Raw genomic sequence first — 19950 nt, 5'->3', positions numbered from 1 at the left:
TTGTCTTTCTACTAAATTTTAATTTATTTTCTTTTTTTTTTTTTAACAAAGACATCTAAATTATACACTGAGTAACAACATGACCGGATATTGCAAATATCCCTTTTTGGTGAAATACAAAAAGGGAACATAAAAGAAAGAGCTTGCGTGGACCCTGGCCGGCCCAGGGAATGCAACAGCCGCCACCTTTTGCTTTTGGAGAAGAGTGAGCCTGTTGGAGTGGGCTGGTCTCATCCCAGTACACTTCATAAAAAGAGTCTGGTGACCAGTTACAGTTCTGACACAGAGAGAAGTCATTAACATGCAAGAAACATTATAGGTAGTGGGAAAAATGGGAGAAGGTTGCAAGAGGCTTTGGCAAGCATTCTCCAAGGGCAGGAGAGACATTCTCCAGCGAAGCTGCAGTGGAGGACACAGCCACAGCTGGGGGAGGACATGAGTCCCCACACCCAGCACTCATGGTCAAAGCAGGGGCTTGGACTCAGGTTTTCTGACGTGCCCTTGGAGAATTTCACTTCTCCAGCACCTCTCCCCTCCAGGGAACACAAGGGGGCAGGAGCAGGAGAGGCTTCTTTCCTCTATCGCAAAGCTAGAACCAGATTTAATGATGTGAAAGTGAAGCATGGGAGGGGAATTAACCCCTGTGACAAACATCCCGAGGTCTGTCTGTCACTCGGAGCCTTTAAATCACGGCTGCGTTTCTCCCTACCAGAGGGGTTCTGGTTCAGCCGTGAGTCACCACGGCGGGGTGGGGTTTGATGGGGTGTGTCATCCGGGAGGTCAGGAGAGAGGAACACAACGGTCCCTTCTGGCTTTAAAAATCTGGGAATCGATGTGACGCGTGGCAGAGCTCCACCCATACCAATGAGACGCTTGGTCCCCCCAGCCTCACTTTAAAGGAGGGTGAAGCTGACAGCGCTGGAAGGACGGAGCCCTGAGTGTGCCATTGCCATAAACCAGGGCGGGGCTGAAGGGCTGGCGGAGGGGCAGGGGCTGCGCTGATCGGTGGCGGGCGTTTCTGGCTGGCCCCAGACAGTTGTCCAGGTGGTTTGTAGCCAGGTGCTGCCCAGGGCAGAGAGCCCTGCAGAGGCCATAGCAGATGGAAATACATTCAGATAAGGAGCAGCAAGTGAACAGAACCTCAAATCCTTATACATTTTCACCAGGTTGCACAGAGAAACGTTTACAATACAACGAACATTTACAGCCATCACTGCAGGATGATGTACTTAAGACACGGTCATTTTTACCCTCCACCTCCATTGTCCCAGCACAGCTCACTCTATCACGGTCTTCCTCTCTTACCACCTGGCACAGGAAAACCAAATTAACTACTGGGTTACAGGTGACACTCTGGCAGGTACAGACGCACACAACCAATACGTGTGGCTACACGCAAACATAACAACTGAGCCAGCAAATGTTTCTGGATCCTGAGTTCAATAAGGCAATTTTCCCTTCCCAACTAAAGTGATAGGAAAATTACTACATATTTATTTTGCACACATTTCCAAGTTTAACCAATGTGAGACTTAAAAAAAACAAATTACCCTCCTGGATCTTTTCAGCCCCAGGAAGCCAACTGTGGTACTGGTGGGGTGTCACAGACTAAATTTGCCACTGCTAAAAGAGTAGGGAGCAAGAAAGCATCAATTCAAGTCCCTTGCAAGTGTGAAGGATCAATGCCTGAGCCCCAAAGGAGGCTTTGCCCTGTCCTGCGTGGGCCAGAGGAGAGGCACCCAGGTATTTCCCTCTGCATCTGGTAAGCTATGTGGGCAAATCCAAAGCCCAGGGAGTATCTGCCACAAAGCTCTGCCACTCAGCCAGCACAAGCCTGCCCACAGGAAAGGGTTGCAATTCTTTACATTGCTTGCATCAGGCAAATGCATTATTTGCAAGGAAAAGTTGATGCTGAGATGAATTTCTCCTCCTTGGACTGACCCAGGAACATGCCATGCTCAAATCTGCAGCGTTCCCGATAAGCCTGCGCAGCCGGGGAGTCACCGAGCAAGCTGCATTTAAATGAACATCTCATCTTATGACTCCTTACTCAATCCATGCAAAGCCGGAGCTGTGTCACTTTGTGTCATTAGCGATTGCTTAACAGCTCACTTGAGCCCGCTCTTCCCCCCCACCCCGCTCCCCAGTCGTCTGGTTTTTAAAGCAAGGCTGTGCTACTCCGGCATGCATGTCCTGCCTCCCTGCTGGAGACAAGATGCACTCGGAGGGTGCTGACTCACGGACGCAGGCAGATTAAAGTTGGATTGCTAAAGCAGTTGCTGTCCCAGCTGTCCCAGTGCCCCCAGCCACAGCAAAGACAGCTGAACTACACACAGACCAGCCCTGAACTGCTACTGTACATCCTGATGTATGGGGGGACCTGGAACGAGCCCCAGATGATTTTAGTACGCCAAGCTGTAACACGTAGGCGGCCAGGGGCTGCTTCACGTACAGTGCAGATGTTTGTGCCGTGAGGTGGAGATGTCCAGGGGAAGAGAGGAAAAAAGAGCTGGGAGCTCCAGGGGTGTCAGCCGTCTGCCTGGGTCCATGAGTCAACTCGCTGACGCGTGGTAAAGCCACATGCTTTAGTACATGCAGCTTTCCCCATCCTGCGTGACCGTCCATCTCCAGGAGGTGGAAGGGGTAATGCAGTCCCCAGTCATTCTCTGGCCTTTCGCAGGCAGGCAGCAAACAAAGCTGGCAAGCAGGGCAGTGGGATTATTTTACCATCTGTGCATTAGAAACTGGCCCAGGAGTCACCAAGCTCGCTTCATGCAGGACATGGCTGCTTTGGCGTGCTAATCGCTCCCGCTCCCTGTCAGTCCGGGGCTAGATTTGAACTGGGGACGAGGAGGTGGAAACCACACTCTCTTTCCTGTTTCAGCAACTGCGTCCTTTTAGAGGGAAGCCAGCTCAGGGAAGAATGAATGCTCGTTTTAAAAGGCACTTCCCATCTGCTGTTCACCAGGATCCTCACCCTCCACCAGGGCAATCCACAGCTGGCACCAGGTTGGGGGGACCTCAGGCCCTGGACAGCCAGCCCGCTGTGGGGCAGTCCCCCAAGTCCCTGGAAGCGCCAGGCAAGTCATGCTGAGGTGGTGGGGTGATGATACATTTTGCACATTTCAAAGAAGGAAACCTGGGACCTGATATCTCATTCTAGAAAGTAATCATGGACTTAATTGCATTTTCCTGCAGAGTTGCCTTAACATCAAGGGAAAATCAACAGGGATTGTTCAACATCAAGACTAATCTCACATATGGAACTTATTGAACGGAGGAACAACGTTTTTGCTGGCTCAAGGTGAAATGCTGGGCTAAATTCTCCTTCAGCTGCGAGAAAAGCCCTAGGCACGCTCATTCTGCATTATTCCAACTGTAAAGAGCTTCAATTACACACATATAACCCTCCTCTCCCTTGTACAGCGGTGTCGCAATGCAACAGTGCCTCCTTATCATCAAACTCCTCTTTTATGGCTATAGGAATATGTGGAAGTCTTCTACCCTTGTTACACAAATGACTCCTTAGCAGCTTTATTTTAAGAAACTACCCACAACTGGTAACACAACTGCATTTTATCTGTCACTGAGGGGAAGCTGTGACTGACACCCGAGCGTGTCCTCAGCAACTCCACGTATAGGGCACTCCTATGCATCTAAGCCACTACAGTAACTCACCACTCCCTCTGCTCCACATCGAATCAGTCTTGCTTCTGCTTACAAACTTGCTTGCTAATCAGACATTTAATACTATTTATGCATAGGGAGGAAATACGTAATTCCTTTATTGGGATTAAAAAAATTATACTAAAGAGCAGGTCAAGTTCCAAATCCAGCAGTAGGTTTAAGCCGATGTTGTTCCCTTTTTTCTCTCTCTTTTTTTTTTTATTTTAAACAGCTGTAGCTGTGCACAGATGGAAAAACATTTGGTCAGAAAGCAGCAAATTAGTGTTTTCAGGCTAGAATTCTGCTCCCACCGCTCCTCCATTTCCATGCAGCTCAGAACGCTTTACTTCTTCTTAGCACTGACATTTTTGCACACCCAGTTCATGCCGTCCTTCAGACAGAGAAAGGTAATGTTAGTCAAGCGAAGGGAGGAGGAATCCCCCAAGCCCACCCCACCACCATTCTGCAAGCACCATGTTCTGCCTCTTCACTGACCCCCTGCCTGCCCTTCTGTGCCCAAAACCACTGTGGGTTAAAAAAATAAGTGCTTCCTTGCTTGGTAGATGTTGTCACACAGAGGTTATTAAATCTTTCATCTGACCATAAAAAGTATCATCATCTCATCACATCGCTATGTGTAGGTCCTTCGAGGAAGGATCACTTTGCAGACAAGGTATGTCAGTGGCAGATGAAGGCTCAGTTCCAGGTTTGGCTACAGATGATTTGTGTAACCTCGGGCAAGTCATCTTATCTTTGAGACTGGATTTTAGGGGACTGTTTATTATACAGTCAGCCCCCTGTTAAGAAAACAAAATTAAGCTCTAATTCTCCGCTCATCCGCAAGCCTTGAAATTCAGATCCATGAAAGTCACTGCAATAGCCGGACCTGGACCTCGCACCCTGTTCCTCAGGGTCCCCACAGAAAGTGGGCCCTCAGGGGTCCCACAGGGGTTCAGTGAGAAGTTATGTAGTCATGTTTTAAGAGGCTGATATAGTCTTTAAGGTATCTCTGTAAAAATGTGTGGGTGACTTCTCTGGCCACTGCAAGCAGGACGGCAACACTTGTGCTGTGAATACTCAATTTGTGAGTTTATTGCTGAGAACCCAGAATGGGACATGCTATTGAAAGCCAAAGAAACACTTCATCTGCTCCTGTCACTTATCCATTAGGGGACATGCACAATGGAGTACAAGATGCACAGTCTCCTCATATTTGTGTCCCATCAAATCCCTTACCTCTATCCTCCTACAAGGTATCTCTGTGGATGGGGAGGCTGAAGGCAAAAGGTAGGGTTTTGGGGATGAGAGGGGAGCAGGACATCTTTGTGTTTGGAAACCAGGCAAATGTCACTTTGGAGTTCAGAGTGGGGGGATTTCACTGTATTATGTTCAGTGGTCATTTTTGTATCATTACAACAGTAAGCTTAGTTAGACCGTAAGAAAGGTCAGAGCTTTTGGGCAAACATCACGGAAGCCACACGGTAGCACTGTTGCTGGTGTCCTATACCCTTGCTCCCAGACTGCCAAAAGGCTGCCAAGGACCTCAACTTCTCCAAGGACAGGTGGCCCAAGGCAGAGTATGGCAGGCCCTTCGGGTGAGCTGACACTCACTGCCGTGCCTCTATGTCGTCCCTCAGCCACAAAGGTGGTGGCCATGTCAGAAGGGAGCTAAAGAGTTAAGAGAGAAGAGAGGGAGTCCTCAGGGCTTAATCAGAATCAGAGAGGTTCTCACTTGAAAATACCAATTCACCTTGATAACTGTGCTATGTGACACTTCTTATCTGAAGGGGAGCAGCAACTTTTGAAATCAGCCCTTGTTGCTGTGTTAAATAAAGAATAAGTGAGCCCAGTTTGTGCTGGGGTGCACATGAGGCCCTACACTAATAACACTTCTAACTCTAACCTTGGGGAGGGTTGGTGTCTCCAGTTTCATTTATTTATCTCCCCAGCAGAGATCAGTGTAAAACAAATTGTCTGAAATCCTCAGAGCAAATGGGAAAAGATGAGCGGTAGATTCATTTTAAGGCCCGGTAGCTTTGTGTCTTCCCCTTTCAATAACACTGATAACCTAGGTGTAAAACATGTAATGCCTTAAGCAATCAATAGCATGGTTTAAAGCTTATCACTTTAGAGAGAGAGGGAGCGAGTGATTCCCAGCATGAGGAATGCCAGGGCTTAACAATGGGGCTAGGAGGAGAGGTGTCAAGCCTTTGACTTGATTGTGTGCTTTAGAAATCTGCATGATTGCCTGCAAAGAGTAAAAATAAATAAATAACTAAAAATGCTCCCACAATAGTTTCAGCTTCCCCTGCCTCGGAAGCAATAATCACATTTGCACACATCATGGCATACAAGACAAGCAGAGCTCCTCATTCATTTTGAATGTAGGTTTATTTGCTGAACCAGAACAGCTGAGACAGCTTAAAGTAATAAATATCAGCTGACACCCTCTGCTATTCAGCACAGTAATCCCAGAGACAATACATCACTGCAAAACAACAAACACGCATCCTATCTTCTACCTAATCTGACCACAACCTGAATTCACAGTGATTAAAACTCTGCCTGCTGCCATTGGGGAGCTCGGCAAGGGGAAAGGCAGACCATTGCAGCACCAGCGTGGAGAGGGTCATAAAGCAGAGTTTATGATGGGATTTACCATGGCTGGGAGCCTGGCTGCATGAAGCATTTAACAAGGGCAAAAGAATGACAAAGCAAAATGCAAGAGGAAAGGTGAACTCCAAACACACTTGAAATATGTAAGTAGGTCACCAAACTTTTAAAGCAGGAATAGATTTTAAAAATTCTCTTATGGCATGAGTTAATTGACAGGAAAAATCATATTTAATTGTAAATATCCCCCTGCCTGACAGTGATAAAGGGAAAATGAACATGTTCAGCTGTATCAAAAAGGTGTATGTGAGATGCCTTCCTCAGCCACATCTGCAGCTTTTTTGGGTGGGGGGAAGTGTTGTTCTGCAGTATCCCCAGATGCTTTGGAGAATACCAAATGCAGTAGAAAGCAAAAAAAACCTAAAAGGTACATTTACAGTATTTCTACCTATGGTGTGAAGCAGGATGGAGCATTGGTAAGGTAAAGAAATCCAGGGAAGCTGCTACAAACACAAAGAGCTGCTATGGGAAAGGCACACAGGAAGGAGGAAACAGTGCTTGAAAGAGTCAAGTCCTCAAGGAGTCAACTGTTGTCATCCTTTGTCCCTGCACACTCTGTCCCTATATCTGCATGTTTAAAAGATGGTTCTGTGAAGAAAGTATAATCCCTACAGTAACATTTAGATCTTGATAGATGTCCTTGTGCTGCTTTGTTGAGACACAGAGACATTGGCAGGTACTCTGAGGATCGAGGCGGATACAATATTAGTATTCCAGCCTCAAGTCAACCCTGGGAAAACTTAGCCAGAGAAAGATTTCAGATCTTTCAGCTTTGCCCCTCTTAGCTCCTTAACAAGCAGCTAGTAAACTTTACCAAAGCAAAGAGAGAATCCCAGGGAAGAGGATAACACTCCTCGCAGAGAAATGCTGCTCACACAACCCCGCCTTGCTGCAGTCCCATCTGCTATTGTGCCAAGGGAGTTGTACTCCAACGCCCCTTGGGAAAGTACTGGCAGAGCCTTCCCTGGGAGAAATAAAAAGTCCTGCTTAAGATTAGCCCACTGCTTGCTTATTCTCTGCATTATCAGCTTTGCAGCTATGGGAGTGAAGTAATCTGACTTCAAACACAGTGAACAAGTCCTTTCCACCCCATAAAAAGCCTCGCAATTTCTGCTCCCCTGCAAGCTCAGGATCAGGCAAGGCCACAAACTTGTGACCCCTAATGTGACCTTAAGGACAGCAAAGCTTAATCCTTTCATGTAATCCTCTGTCTGCCATAACAAATTGGGTCAGGCAAGTGCAAAATTCTCAATCTCTAGCATTTTTGGTATGCGTTATTTTAACTGTCACTTTCTTCTCCCTCTGCACAGCCAGGACTGTGCCTTCATTATCTGTTATTTCCTTGCACCTCCAGTGATCACACAGGCTGGCTCTTACAGGCTCCTGCCAGTACATTATCCATTGGTTTTTGATTGGGTGAAAGCTTTTTTTTTTGTCCTCTGAGACCTTGTATCCCTGATGCAGTACTGTAGGCTCCCTCCTTACCCTACTTAAAAATCAGAAGACACTGCCCTGTAATCTGGAAACATGGTTGCTCTTCCTCAACATGCACAGGCTCTGCCTGCCCCAGGAGAGCTGCAGTCATCAAAACTGGTTTTACATCACATTTACAAGTAGCTCCAGAACCTTGTTAAGATGTGGAAGATCCCCATCCAGCCTGTCCTGGCTAAGACACCTTTAAGACAAAATCTAAGCTCTGCAGATACCACATTGCCAGGGATGGTCCTGTTCTGAATCTCGCCCTTATGAAAGTGCTGAATTGCAGCATAGACTTTACTTGGGTCTTGGGCTTCATTCTCAACTGGGTTGAAACAGCCGGGGAGGAGACAGAGGCTCAGCCCTTCCCACAGTCCTTTGGGCCAGACAGGCTCTGGCATAAACTGGAGAAGTTTAGTGGCTACTCTCAGTTTCACTGGCTTTTAATGATCTCCAGAGGGCCATTATGTTTGGGAGACTCTGGACACAATACGCTGCATCATCATTCTGGAGGACAGTTCCTCGGGGCAGGCTGAACTCCCACTGCCTTGATTGGAGGGAGAATCTTGCTTCAGACAAGAAACAAGCTGCAGAGCACAGATCAGTCCCAAGTCTTAAGTCATGTTTAATATCACACCCTGGCCCCTACATAACACCTCAGCAAGAGAGGAGGCAGCAAAACAGAGGGGTCCTGCTTGCTTTCACACCACCCGGCTGGCCAGGGTGGAATGTAAACAGCTTTTGCACACCAGGGGCTACAGTTTGAGATCTGGTCACAAATACAACCCCAAGAGAGCCTACGTGGCACCAGAGAGTCGTTGTGAGGCAACAGTTCCATATGTTCCTCTGCTGTCATCAGTAATCACCTCCCTCGCTTGCTGTACTCTGTGCCAGGGTCTCGGTGTAGGCTGGTCAGGACTCCGCTCCAGAGGCAGATCCCAGATGGCTGTGGCAAGGAGAAAAGGCTTTCCTGCTTTTGTGACTGGGGCTGAGGGTAAGATCAGACCCAAGCAGACATTTTGCTTGAAAAAGCCTCGATGGCACCATGAAGTCTGATTAACAAGACAAGTGCTGCCCACAGTTACAGTCGGGAGGTAATGAAGTCTTCAGCTGGCATAAGAGGGGCTGCCAGCTGGCATCCAGAGACACTACGTGGAGTTTCCAGTTAACCCAGTCACCTCTCTTCTGAGCCTGCTCAGGACACTGCTAGGCCCTTTTTCCAGAGTCCCTAATGGTTAATTTTAAAAGAGAAGATGACTATATGGATTCCCCCCTTAATTAACAACTTTATTAAATAACCCATTTCAAATAATAGTTAAATTCTCTAAATTTATATCATTCTATTAACCATAATCTAATCTCATTAACCTTGAAATCCCCAGTCTTAACTACCCAGTTCTATACACAATGGTGCTAGCTGCTAAACTAATTAAATGACCTTCAAACTATTTCTCCTTCATGTATTGGCATTATTTATCTTTGCTCACTGCTCTTCTTTGAAGCTGTCACAAACATCTTCCCATACGAACTCTGTTCCTGCATGTGCTCAGTACAAAATATGCCACCACTCTTCCTTGCAAAATCCATCAGCAATGTCTCCAACTCTACCTCAGCTAACACATTCCATCAGCTGTGACGGTTGCAGCGCTCACTCCTTGTCTTTCATGCTGAACACCTGATGCTTCCCAGTCTTCATTTATTTTATTGCCACTCATTGTCACTTCTCAAAGAAGTTCATAAAGCAGTGACTTGAGATTTAACCACATATGGAGAGCTCCTGTTCTGAGTCTCTGGTACCTGTGACCCTGGTGTACCACAATCCTCAAAAACATCTTTCCTAATCTCACTCTTTAAACAAGTTCTTTGATTCTTCTGACATTTGACGTCTCCTTAACATCCCAAGACTGAAGACCATTTCTTCCTAGGCTGATCTGGGTTTAGTTTAAAAGCCATCTCCCAAAACATTTTGTTCAATTTGCAAGGGAAGGGAGTGCTTGACATTCTCGCTGTCTGATATGATAGGGCTGAAGTTATGGCTGAAGAGAAATGTAGGGGCTCTTCTACTATAAGCTATAGAGAGTTTGCAAATTTCCTGGCTTTTCTGCAATAATCATTTATGGAATGAGCTACAGTACTTAGGGCAATGAGACTACCTACAACAAAGTGGGATGTTATCTGGCCTGCATCTAAACTAATTTGTCTAGATAAGCATGATGAACAAAATATATAGGCCTGAAAATACATTTACTTCGTTCTGGTCTTCTCTTTTCTGGAAGTGAATGCAGAAGCAGATTTCATTTCCCTGGCAGAGGGTATTGGGCTGAGTATTTTACACTACTGGATGATTAGGGATGTGCTGTGCTTCAGGGAGGAGGAACAGTAAGAAGGTGCTGTCAATGGAGAAGTGTGCAGCCCACTCCAGAAAGCTCACAGACCTGCCTGAGAAGGGAGCACATTTCAAAGCACAGGAACAGAGAGTGACACTTTGTATCATTTACTTCTTCCACATTCAGCACTCATCTCTGAACTTCATCTGTCTCTTTACTGCCCCTTTGCAGCTGGAGAGCCCCCTTGGACTTCCATAACCTAGAGAAGGGCCTGGAGGAGGAAGGTGGCCTATGTTTGCCTGAAACCCTGTCAGCTGCAGCCTCGCTTTCCTAGTCACATTTCTTTGGACTGGAAATTTCAGAGCAAAGATTAGAGCTGAAACCTTTCACAAGACTGGCTACAACATAGCTGAATTTGTAGCTGAGCTAACTAAAGGCCCTTTTAGGGGACGCCATCTACTACATTCAGGTCTAAAAATCAGGTTGAGAATTTTAAATCAGAAATGCTGTACTGGGTCAGACCAACAGTTCATCCAGGCCAGCATCCTCTTTCTAGATGCCAGGGGAAAGGCCATGTAGGAACAGGATCTGCCTTACTCTCTTCTTCCCTCCCAGACCATGGCTCAAGCTGTTCCTCACTCAAAAGCTGCCTCCAGATCTTAGTGGTCAGTGATTGCCCTGCAGCTCCCTTCTTCACTTAAGTGAAGAAATTCACTTAAGTTTTTTTCTGACACCTTTTTTTTTTTCCTGATACCTTTGGTCTCCCCACATCCTGTGCCAATGAGATCCAGAATTTAATTATGCAACTTGCAAAGAAGCACTTATTTTTATTTCTTTTAAACCGTTTTCTGATTATTTCATTAGGAACACGCTTCCTCTAGCAATGTAAAAAATAGCATACAGTCTATCTGGCACTTTTATACCTTATTTTATAAATCATGGAGATCTTCCCACTCTCTGTTCTCCCTCTTCCAAGATGCTAGTCCTAATTTATTTATTATCCCTGTATACAGATGCCACTGTGCTGATCATTCCTGACAGAGGATCCTCATATCTCTCCTAATTCTGAGCAGATATATGGACCATAACTTTTTCTGATTAGGGTAGTTAAGAGCCTAGAAGAGGTTACCTAGAGAGGATGTGGAATCTCCATGCTTAGAGATACAACTTGACTGGACAACTCTCTCAGCAACCTCCTCTAGACTCAAGTTATCTCTGCTTTAAACATTAAGTTGGTCTAAAGATCTTCTGAAGACCCTTCTACCCAATTTTTTGTTGGATTTTATGATCCTATTGCTACTACTAAAACCTTTTTAAATGCAGCAAGAGACGGAAATTAAGGTCATGTTCAAGGTATGGGTTCACCATGACTTTAACCTGCTAGAAAATATGTTTCTTGTTTGCTTTCTTGTAATTGTCTAGCATTTGAATTTTCCTCTCTGGCCTTTGAGGAGCTCTGTTCCCAAGGATCTGCTTGTGAGTAATGGCAGCTAATTTTGAGTCCATCGTCGTATATGTATAATTAGGATTGTTGTTTCTCATGTGCATTATTTTGCACTTGTCAACACTGAATTTCATCTGCCATTTTACTGCCCACTCAGCATAGAGGGCTGCTTCTGTAACTCTTCATACTCAGCTTGAGATCTGACTATCCTGTATTGCTTTGTAGCATCTGCAAATAAGGATTTACTGAAATTGCAATGAAGATAAATGTCTTCACCATTCTGTTTCTTTAAATATCAGTGAAGGGAGTACTCGGATTTCGAGCTCTGCAAATACTTCATTAATTCAGGAAAGCCTAAGAGTGAAATAAACAAACCTAGGTCCCATTTACATTACAAAGAGCCACTATACCGCAGGAACTGACTACAGCACAGGAGCCCAAGACTCAGCTATTACAGTTCAGGACTGGGACACAGCGCAGGCCCCTCGGTGGGTTTTTGCTGCCCCACATGCTGCCATTAGAAGTGGTCGTTGCTCCATGTGCAACTCTTGCATTTCTCTGGATCAGAAAAATTGATCCGTTTTTCCTCCCTGGCGCCTGGGTTGAACAAAACCCCAAATGACATCAGTAGCAAAGGTAAATCAGATTTCTAGAGTGCACACTCGTACCAGTCAAAGGGTTAATAGTAAAAGACGATTTGTTTTGTGAGAATGATTAACCTGACAACAGTCTCTTTAAAAGAAATCAATGTCTTCATCTGGGCCAGCTAAGGGCTCCTGGGTTGGGGGGGGCAATTGCTCTCCCCTTTCCCAGGGATGGAGGGATCCCAAGGGCCCACAGCTCTCCCTTCCCTTTGCACAGGCCCCAAGACACGCAACTCCTCACGTTGTGCACTGCAAGGCTTTGGATGTGCTGACCCTCATTGCTGAGGCAGCCAGTCCAGCCCCACCCTGCAGATCAACAATCCTTACAGATGGCCTGCTGGCACAGCAAGCCTTCTCCAGAGCCTCACCTGTACTCCCTCTCCTGAAAGGGCTGAACAAGACTGGATCTGCCAGACTCTGTCCCGGATTGTGTGGAGGTTCAGTCCTTCAGCAATCTCCGAAGCAGGGGCAGCCGTCAGCAAATCCTGCTTGTTAGCGAATATGAGCACGGGGACTCCACTAAGCTTTTCTTCATCCAAAAGCTCAGCCAGCTCCTATATCATTTACAAGGGAGTGGGGTGGGGGGAAGATGGTGAGAGCGAAGGGAAGAAAACCTTCAACCACCAGTGGTTGTCTCTAATTAGAAATATATTTAGGGCAAATGCTAGAAGAGTGTGTTCCAGTGAAACCTAGGTCTTATTATAAGAGAGCAAAAATGTATACAATCATCTCTGCCCAAGGTTCAAAAACTATTTCTTCCAATTACAGGTTAGAAAAATCTTCATTTTGGTCTGAAATTAGCAGTTGCCTTAAAGGTTACAACTCTATGTTTTACCAGTCTCTGATCCCAGGAGACCAAAACTGATGAAACAGCAAAAAACCATGCAAATTGGCAGTATGAGGAATCTGTCTTAAGTTATTGCCTGACTGGCACTTGTACCTGAGCAACCATTGACACTGGCCCTGATATCTTTGCTAATAATGAGTTTCAAGAGGTTGTTTGAAGTATTAATCACTGCAATTTAAACAGGAGAGGACTTTCCCACCCCCACCACCCCCCAAAATGGAAATCTCCCTCCCACAGGAAAGTGCTGATGTTTTTGAAAGCATTGGTTAGCTGAAGACAAGCTAGATCAGCCTTAATAGCTGGATTTTGGCTCCATATGCGTGGCACGCATTGGGTGGCATCTTAAAAAATGGATTTGTTCATTCAAAACAGGTTGACTCAAAAAGATTTTTTTGAATAGCTCAAATCTGAATCTGCAGTGGATCAATGGTGGCTGAAATACTTCATGTCTAGGGTTGTGCAATGGTCTCATGTGAAACCAGCACTCAGTCTCAAGTCACTTCCCTATGGGAACATATGACAAACTCAGCAGAACTTGAACCTGTAGGGACTGCTGGCATTGCAGACAGATGAGTATAGGAGATTTTTGTGGCCTCCTTATTTAGCTGGAAAGTTCTCACACTCTCAGATACTGCCATCTTTTATCCACTGAATAGAAGCTTCTGGATTAAACAAGTACAGTTGGGGAGATGCTAAACTGCAGTGGAAATACAACTCCACCCCCCAAAAGCAATGTTTGGTGTGGAAACCAGGACGAGAGGATGGAGTTATAAACAGAGCTGGCTGGGAATTTTTCAACAAAATTGGTCTTTCATCTGACACGGCTGATTTATTGAAACCAAAAGTGTTTGCGGAAATATGAGGAGGGGTCCAGGCTGACTCTGCCTGACTCAGGCAAGTGCTCTAAGCTGCTGCTTCTTTTCCATCTCTTCTGCCCAATGAGTATTTAATTACTGATATAAAATGTAATAGCTCCAGCAGGGGAAAGGCTCCCCCACCCCTAGAACAACCAACAGTTCTGCTGTTGGGGTGTGTCCATGAGACTTGAGAGGCAAAAGATCAAGTGTCTCCTTCAAATCAGGCAGAACAGAAGGCTTTAATTTACATTTCTGTGGGGTAAACCTATTGCTAGCTATTTTGGGACACTGTCACTTTCTCAATTTTACAAAACAAAGTTTAAAAGTCCTATTTTTGTTCCAACCTAACACAAAAAATGTTACAAAACAGCAAAACTTTGCAAAACGGAAATCATATTTTCTGGCCAGTCCTAGTTCGAAAGTTCTTAGCTTTTTTTCAATTCCATCCAAAAGACAATCAAGTCAATATGATTTCCATTTCAGCTTTGTAAATAAGAAAATAGGATTCCTCAGGGTCTTGGTTTGGCAAGGTTTAAAGGACTTAGAGAAGTTTGTGCTTTCAGTATTAGGCTCCATTTGCTATTATTGTATAACTTTAATGAACACTGTTCTATTTAAACAGAATTAGGCTACCTATTTTCCTTGTTTCAGATCCACCAAAATAATCTGTATTGATGTTGAAAGGCAAGTCTCTTGAAATGCAAATTTCCTTCATAAACAACAAAATCCTCTTCCTAACTTTTGTGAGCAAGGGGCACTCAGAAGCACTGAGTTACTTCAAAGGAAGCTGGGCACAAGTAACTTACCTGACCCGTTTCTTCAAACCTCTTCCTATCTGCACTGTCAATGACATAGATCTGAAAAAAGAAATTACAGGAAAAGTTACTCTTCCCAGAAAACTCTCTTAGCATGTGCTAAAGTGAGCTGAACCTACTAATTATGCTTTTGAGCACAAAGATCCTTGCTGTTATTTGCAGCAAATGTTGACAAAACTTCATGATGTTCTGAAAGGAAACGAACCACCTCTTTTAAAGCTGGGGGAGTGGACAGCCATGTGGGTAGAATCAGAAAGGAGCAGGCAGCAGTGCTGGGGATGCTGTCACCATCTCCACAGCATGTATTATCTGAAGACAACAGGAGACTGCTGGTATTGTTTCAAATGACCAGCTTACAAGCTGAAGCTGAGCATAGGAGGGCAAAACCCGGGGAGCCAGACACAGCCTTTCACCCCAGCAAAGTGTACAAACATCAGCCTGGTGTGACTGTGCCATGCTGCCCTCTAGCATCACCTCCTCAATAAGCCACCAACGCACACAATGGCACTCAGGGGACACATGAATGTGTTGGGGACATTGAGTTCATCTCCATCAGGCAATCCTACTGCAGCCTCCTGGAGAGGGTGGTTGGGGATGAGGGCTGGATTCAGCCTGCAAGACTCCATCTTCAGCTGCCATCTAAAAAAAACCAGGGAATCTCAGTATAATATGCAGGGAAGAGTAGACTGGTATCCCTTTTTCACTGCTTGATACGTGAAGGTTTTTGAAGAAGGATGCTCGGACAGCAGACAGGGACAGGACTGGTGACAAACACTGAGCATTTTGCTTCCAGTCGCTGCCATTCCCCATCAGTAGTGATTGAAGCTGCTAGCATGGCATCTGCATGCTCTTTGGTGGCTTACAGGGAGCAAGTGTCAGCCTGGTTTTCAGGGAATAGATGAGCACAGCACCCCGCCATCAAGATAAATGGTATCCTTGCAGGCAGTCTCAGCATAAGACTCCATGCTTCCAGCATAATTTCAACCAAATAGTAGGGGGAGGGAAGATCTCTAGCAGCAATATCTATTAAACTATAGGCACTCCCTTAATGAGCAGCATTTGAGTTGTTTGAAATGGGACCAAACACGCAGCAGGAGAATCTGTATGCCAGGCCTGAGGAAGTAACCCAGCAACCTCCCAGCCGCTCTGCAGATCACTTGGGGGCTGATGTGCACTGACAGAGGCTGGGGGACACGCGGCAGGGCTGGACACAGCTGCGCGGGGATGCGTCAGCAGAGCACGCACCCGGTGCCACGTGATGGGGACCAGCCCAGTGGGCACAGCGTGACACACAGGCCTCTCCCTGCAATGTGATCCCATGCACGTGCACTAATACTGGATCAGCTACAAACGTCCTCCCTGCCCCTACCAAGCATCCACCTCTGTGCATTTGGGGTAGGAAACACAGACCAAAAGAAAGGAAGAAGCTGCAGGGCTGACAGCTGTGTTCTGGGGCAAGGCTGGACTGTCATCTGTCCTCCCTCAGGACATCCCTGCGGAAGTCCACAAAACGTGAATGCAATGGTCGAGTGCTACTTGTGAACTGAAAGGCAGCACCTTCCATATTACGGTGCTTGTCTAACTGGAAAGGAACAGCTCTGGGTCCCAACCAGCCGGGCTTTCTCCTGCACTGCTCATTCCTCGCTAGGGAGCTGTTTTGCAAGATGAGAACTAGAGACAGCAGTGCTTGGGGCAAAAGCCACAAAAGCACAGCACAGAGAAAGTAAAGTATGTGCCGAGTGCCTACTTCCAAACCAGCAAGCACTGTGCCAAATAGCTGCAGGTGCCTGTCTGAATATGCAATCAGCCAGATATCCACACCTTATTTGCCTGCATTAAGCTTCCAAATATCACAGGTGTGTGATGCAAGACCAAGCTCTCATTCAAAGGCACCTGCATGGATTTGAATTTGTAATTCCTTCCTGCTTTTTAATACTCTTTAGAGGGTCCTTTCTGTTTTATGCAACACTGTTTAGGAGAAGAGAGAAGCAGGGGGTCCTGGGAACTGTAGTGTATCTCATCTCCAACTTCCTTCTACGGCCAAGGCCACACAAGAGCCTGTTTTTGGCTGTGGTGCTTGGTAACATAGTTTGCCAGTTTGAACACCATGTTGGAGAATGGAGATTTGAGAAAGAAATTCCTGTAAAGCTGGGTACCTCCTTTGAGAAGCAAGCCAAAACAACAACCTGGAGTAAATGGGTTGGGCAGAAATTGTAAGTGGTGGGACTAGATGAAGAAATAGCATGAGGGATAAGTTGGCTCAATTTACAAATGCACAATCTGCACCAGGTTTGTCAGAGGGTAAAATTACTGGCTAAAACGGGGGTGAGGACTGGCAGAAGACAACAATCCATCAGCATATACATGATCCCAGTTTTGGTGTGTATGGAAAGAGCAAAGCACTGCCCCAACATGCCAACATCTCCCTCTTTGGGACTGGGTGTCAGCATGAAGCAGCTAGGGGAACTCAAGTCCATCTGTGCACCAGTTATTTCTCTGAATTTGCACTGCTGCTTCCCCCAAACTGATTCTGCTTCTATCCACCCATTTTCTTACTCATATGAAAAGAAGAGGATTCTCCGTACATTGCTTTAACTAAGGTGAAAGGGGCAGGGAAAACAACTGCTTTCATCTCCTTCAGTCTTCAAATTCACCTTTATTTCTTCACCTCCCATGCAGCACACTCTGGGAAGGGTAGAAGCCCACAGGCCAGTGTAGCTCATTGCCTTTGCCAGCAGAGTCTTCCAGATACTGTTTTGTGGCTGCACAGCCTCTGCAGCCTGAGCACCTGCCACAGCAGGCAGAGATCCCAGCGCTGCTGCTTTGCAGGGCTGACTTTGATCTGCACACTTACTGCCTCCCCACCACACACAGTGCCAGAGCTTGGGCTCAGTGGGCACAGTCACCTCACAGCCATGCCATGTCTCTGTCCTCAGTGGCCACAGAGGAGCACAATCTGTGTCCTGCTCATTTCTCAAACCCAAATCTTACCCCATGGAAAACCTCACAGTTCCTCTTTGCAAAAGCAATCAACTGGGTTTATGCAGTGGTGGCTGCCCTCGAACTTTAGATTCCAAATTAAGGCTCAAAAAGGACGATTAGCAAAAGAGAGTATCAAGGGTTTATTAGTCACATTTAAATAACAGCTTCATTTGGACAATGCTTTCTAAGCCTGCAGGCACAGCCAGGCCTTTCAGTAACTGGACACGAGCCTTGGTGTAGAGATTCCTGTTCCTAGTTGCACTGATCCTTCCATGCAAGTGCACTGAAGCTCCTGACACATTACTGAGTATGTGTGTGACAGGAGGGAGGAATGGCATCTTTCTGAGAGAGCTTCCCACTTTCCCATGGGAGCCTGCAGACCTTGGCTTTTCTCTGTTCCCACAGGCAATACTGCTTGGGGCAGGGAGAGGCCTGCAGCCCCCGTCTGCCTTCATTCTGGCATATGTGGCTGCATGCTAGAGGTGATCTTTGAAACTAGCCAAGACAGCACCTGGAGGATCCCAGGGCAATGTGCTCTGGCATGGAAAAACAAAGGTCCTGCACTGTAAATATAATTGTGGTCATCTGTACCTAACTGTAAGGTAATTACAGCTAAGTTGTCAAAACCATTAAAAGACAGCCTTATGATTAAAGGAGCAAAAGAAAAGACAAGAGGTCTCTGTGTCCCTCAGTCAGACGCTTTCCTATCTGATGCCAGACATAGCATTTAATTGTTATGCCTCAGTTTCCCCACCTATAAAACAAGGGCACCATACTGACCTACCTCTACACATGATGCTTAAGTCACTAATGCCCATGACAGGCCCTCAGAGTCCCCAGTGAAAGGAGCTATAGATGGGTAAAGTACAAGTTATTAATGTTCTTTCATTTGAAAGAGACTGAGATGAGAGGAAAGGAACTGGCTATAAACAGCACCATCCTGTGAAAGTAAAAACATGCAACTGAATGATTTCTGCAAACATAACTGTATTTTTCTTACTGCACCCAACCAACTTTGCCATTTAGCCCAGAATAACTCCTGTTACAATGGCAATGGTGTTGCTGAGGGCTGGGACATTACATTACTTGTTTCTGAATTTCTGGCTGAGACCTTGGAAAGCCATTGCATGAACACAGCATTCAACTGCAGCCAATACTCACAAGGATATCAGTGTTTTCAAAATAGTTCCTCCAGTATGGTCTGATCTTCCTCTGTCCGCCTATGTCCCATACGTTCAGCTTGAAGCCTTGAGACTGTACACTTTTGATGTTGAAGCCCTGGAAAGAGCAGAAACAAAGCCACATAGAGCATAAACCTGAGTGACTGGAGCATGTTCATAGCCAGACATTAACGCCTTATATATCCCATGCCTGCAACGTGCAGTGAGATGGGCTGGGTAGCCACGAAGATGGATCAGCTGTGGGAGAGGCACCAGCGAAAGCAGCTGCCAAACCATCAGTTTGTCAGTGTTCTTGGGTCAAAGGTTGATGCTGTCATGGCTATGGAGACATATGATGCAGTTAGTGCCCTGAGAGGGCTCAGCAGGGTGGGTGCAGGAAGAGGTGGGAGAGCTACAGATAAGGAGAAAACAAGGGCACTGTGAGAAGCAGGATTGAGCTTGTGAAAGCTGAGTAGACAGTCACAACTAATATGAAGCCAGAGGTCTCAGCTCAATTCGACACAACACAGCTAATGCTGGGCTTAAAAGAGCAACAGCTGCACGTCTGAAGGGTCCATTTCATCAATTAGAGCACCAACTGAAAGTGCATTCAAGTAGAAAAACAGGATGTGGCGTGGGCTGGCAACGTGCTGCCACACCACCCAGGGGACCAAGGCTTGGAATTAGGGTGCCAGGGCTGGGAGCTTTGGGAGGCAGCTACAGGGTGGGGGGAAGCATCTCCCATAGCTCTCTAGCAACCTCCTCTGGAGCAATGCTGCAGTGCTTCTGATGGGAGACATCCCTCTCCTCAACCCCAAAGCTCAACAAAAGGGCATGAGAGATATTAGGAAGGGAGCACTTTATATGCAGGACCCTTGGAGCTGGTTAGGTGAAAGATGCAAAGAGACAAGGGTTTGCCCAATGCTGCAGCATCCACTCTATGTGTCCCCTGTTTGGCAAGGACAACAGGAACAAAGTCTCATCCATGCAACCCTAGCATGACCCAAAAGCCTTTTGCAGAACTCCACAGCACTCATCCACTTTTGCACTACCTGACCG

The 19950-nt window shown here is 46.2% G+C and overlaps 1 protein-coding gene across 1 annotated transcript in view; it reads right to left on the bottom strand.

Annotated features, from left to right (window-relative positions):
* Positions 1–19950, bottom strand: part of ARL3 (ADP ribosylation factor like GTPase 3) — a 30648-nt gene continuing 10698 nt past the window's right edge. Inside the window, exons 3-6 of the mRNA XM_048310951.1 lie at positions 18893–19009; positions 14741–14791; positions 12599–12784; positions 1–4057 (exon numbers count right to left, since the gene is read on the bottom strand). Of these exons, the coding sequence (XP_048166908.1) occupies positions 4010–4057; positions 12599–12784; positions 14741–14791; positions 18893–19009 (402 nt within the window). The 3' untranslated portion in view covers positions 1–4009. The remainder of the gene's footprint in view (positions 4058–12598; positions 12785–14740; positions 14792–18892; positions 19010–19950) is intronic.

The sequence above is a fragment of the Corvus hawaiiensis genome, chromosome 8, assembly GCF_020740725.1.
Source record: "Corvus hawaiiensis isolate bCorHaw1 chromosome 8, bCorHaw1.pri.cur, whole genome shotgun sequence".
NCBI lineage: Eukaryota > Metazoa > Chordata > Aves > Passeriformes > Corvidae > Corvus > Corvus hawaiiensis.
Note: the sequence above shows the minus strand (reverse complement) of the source record. Positions and strands in the feature narration are given on the sequence as shown.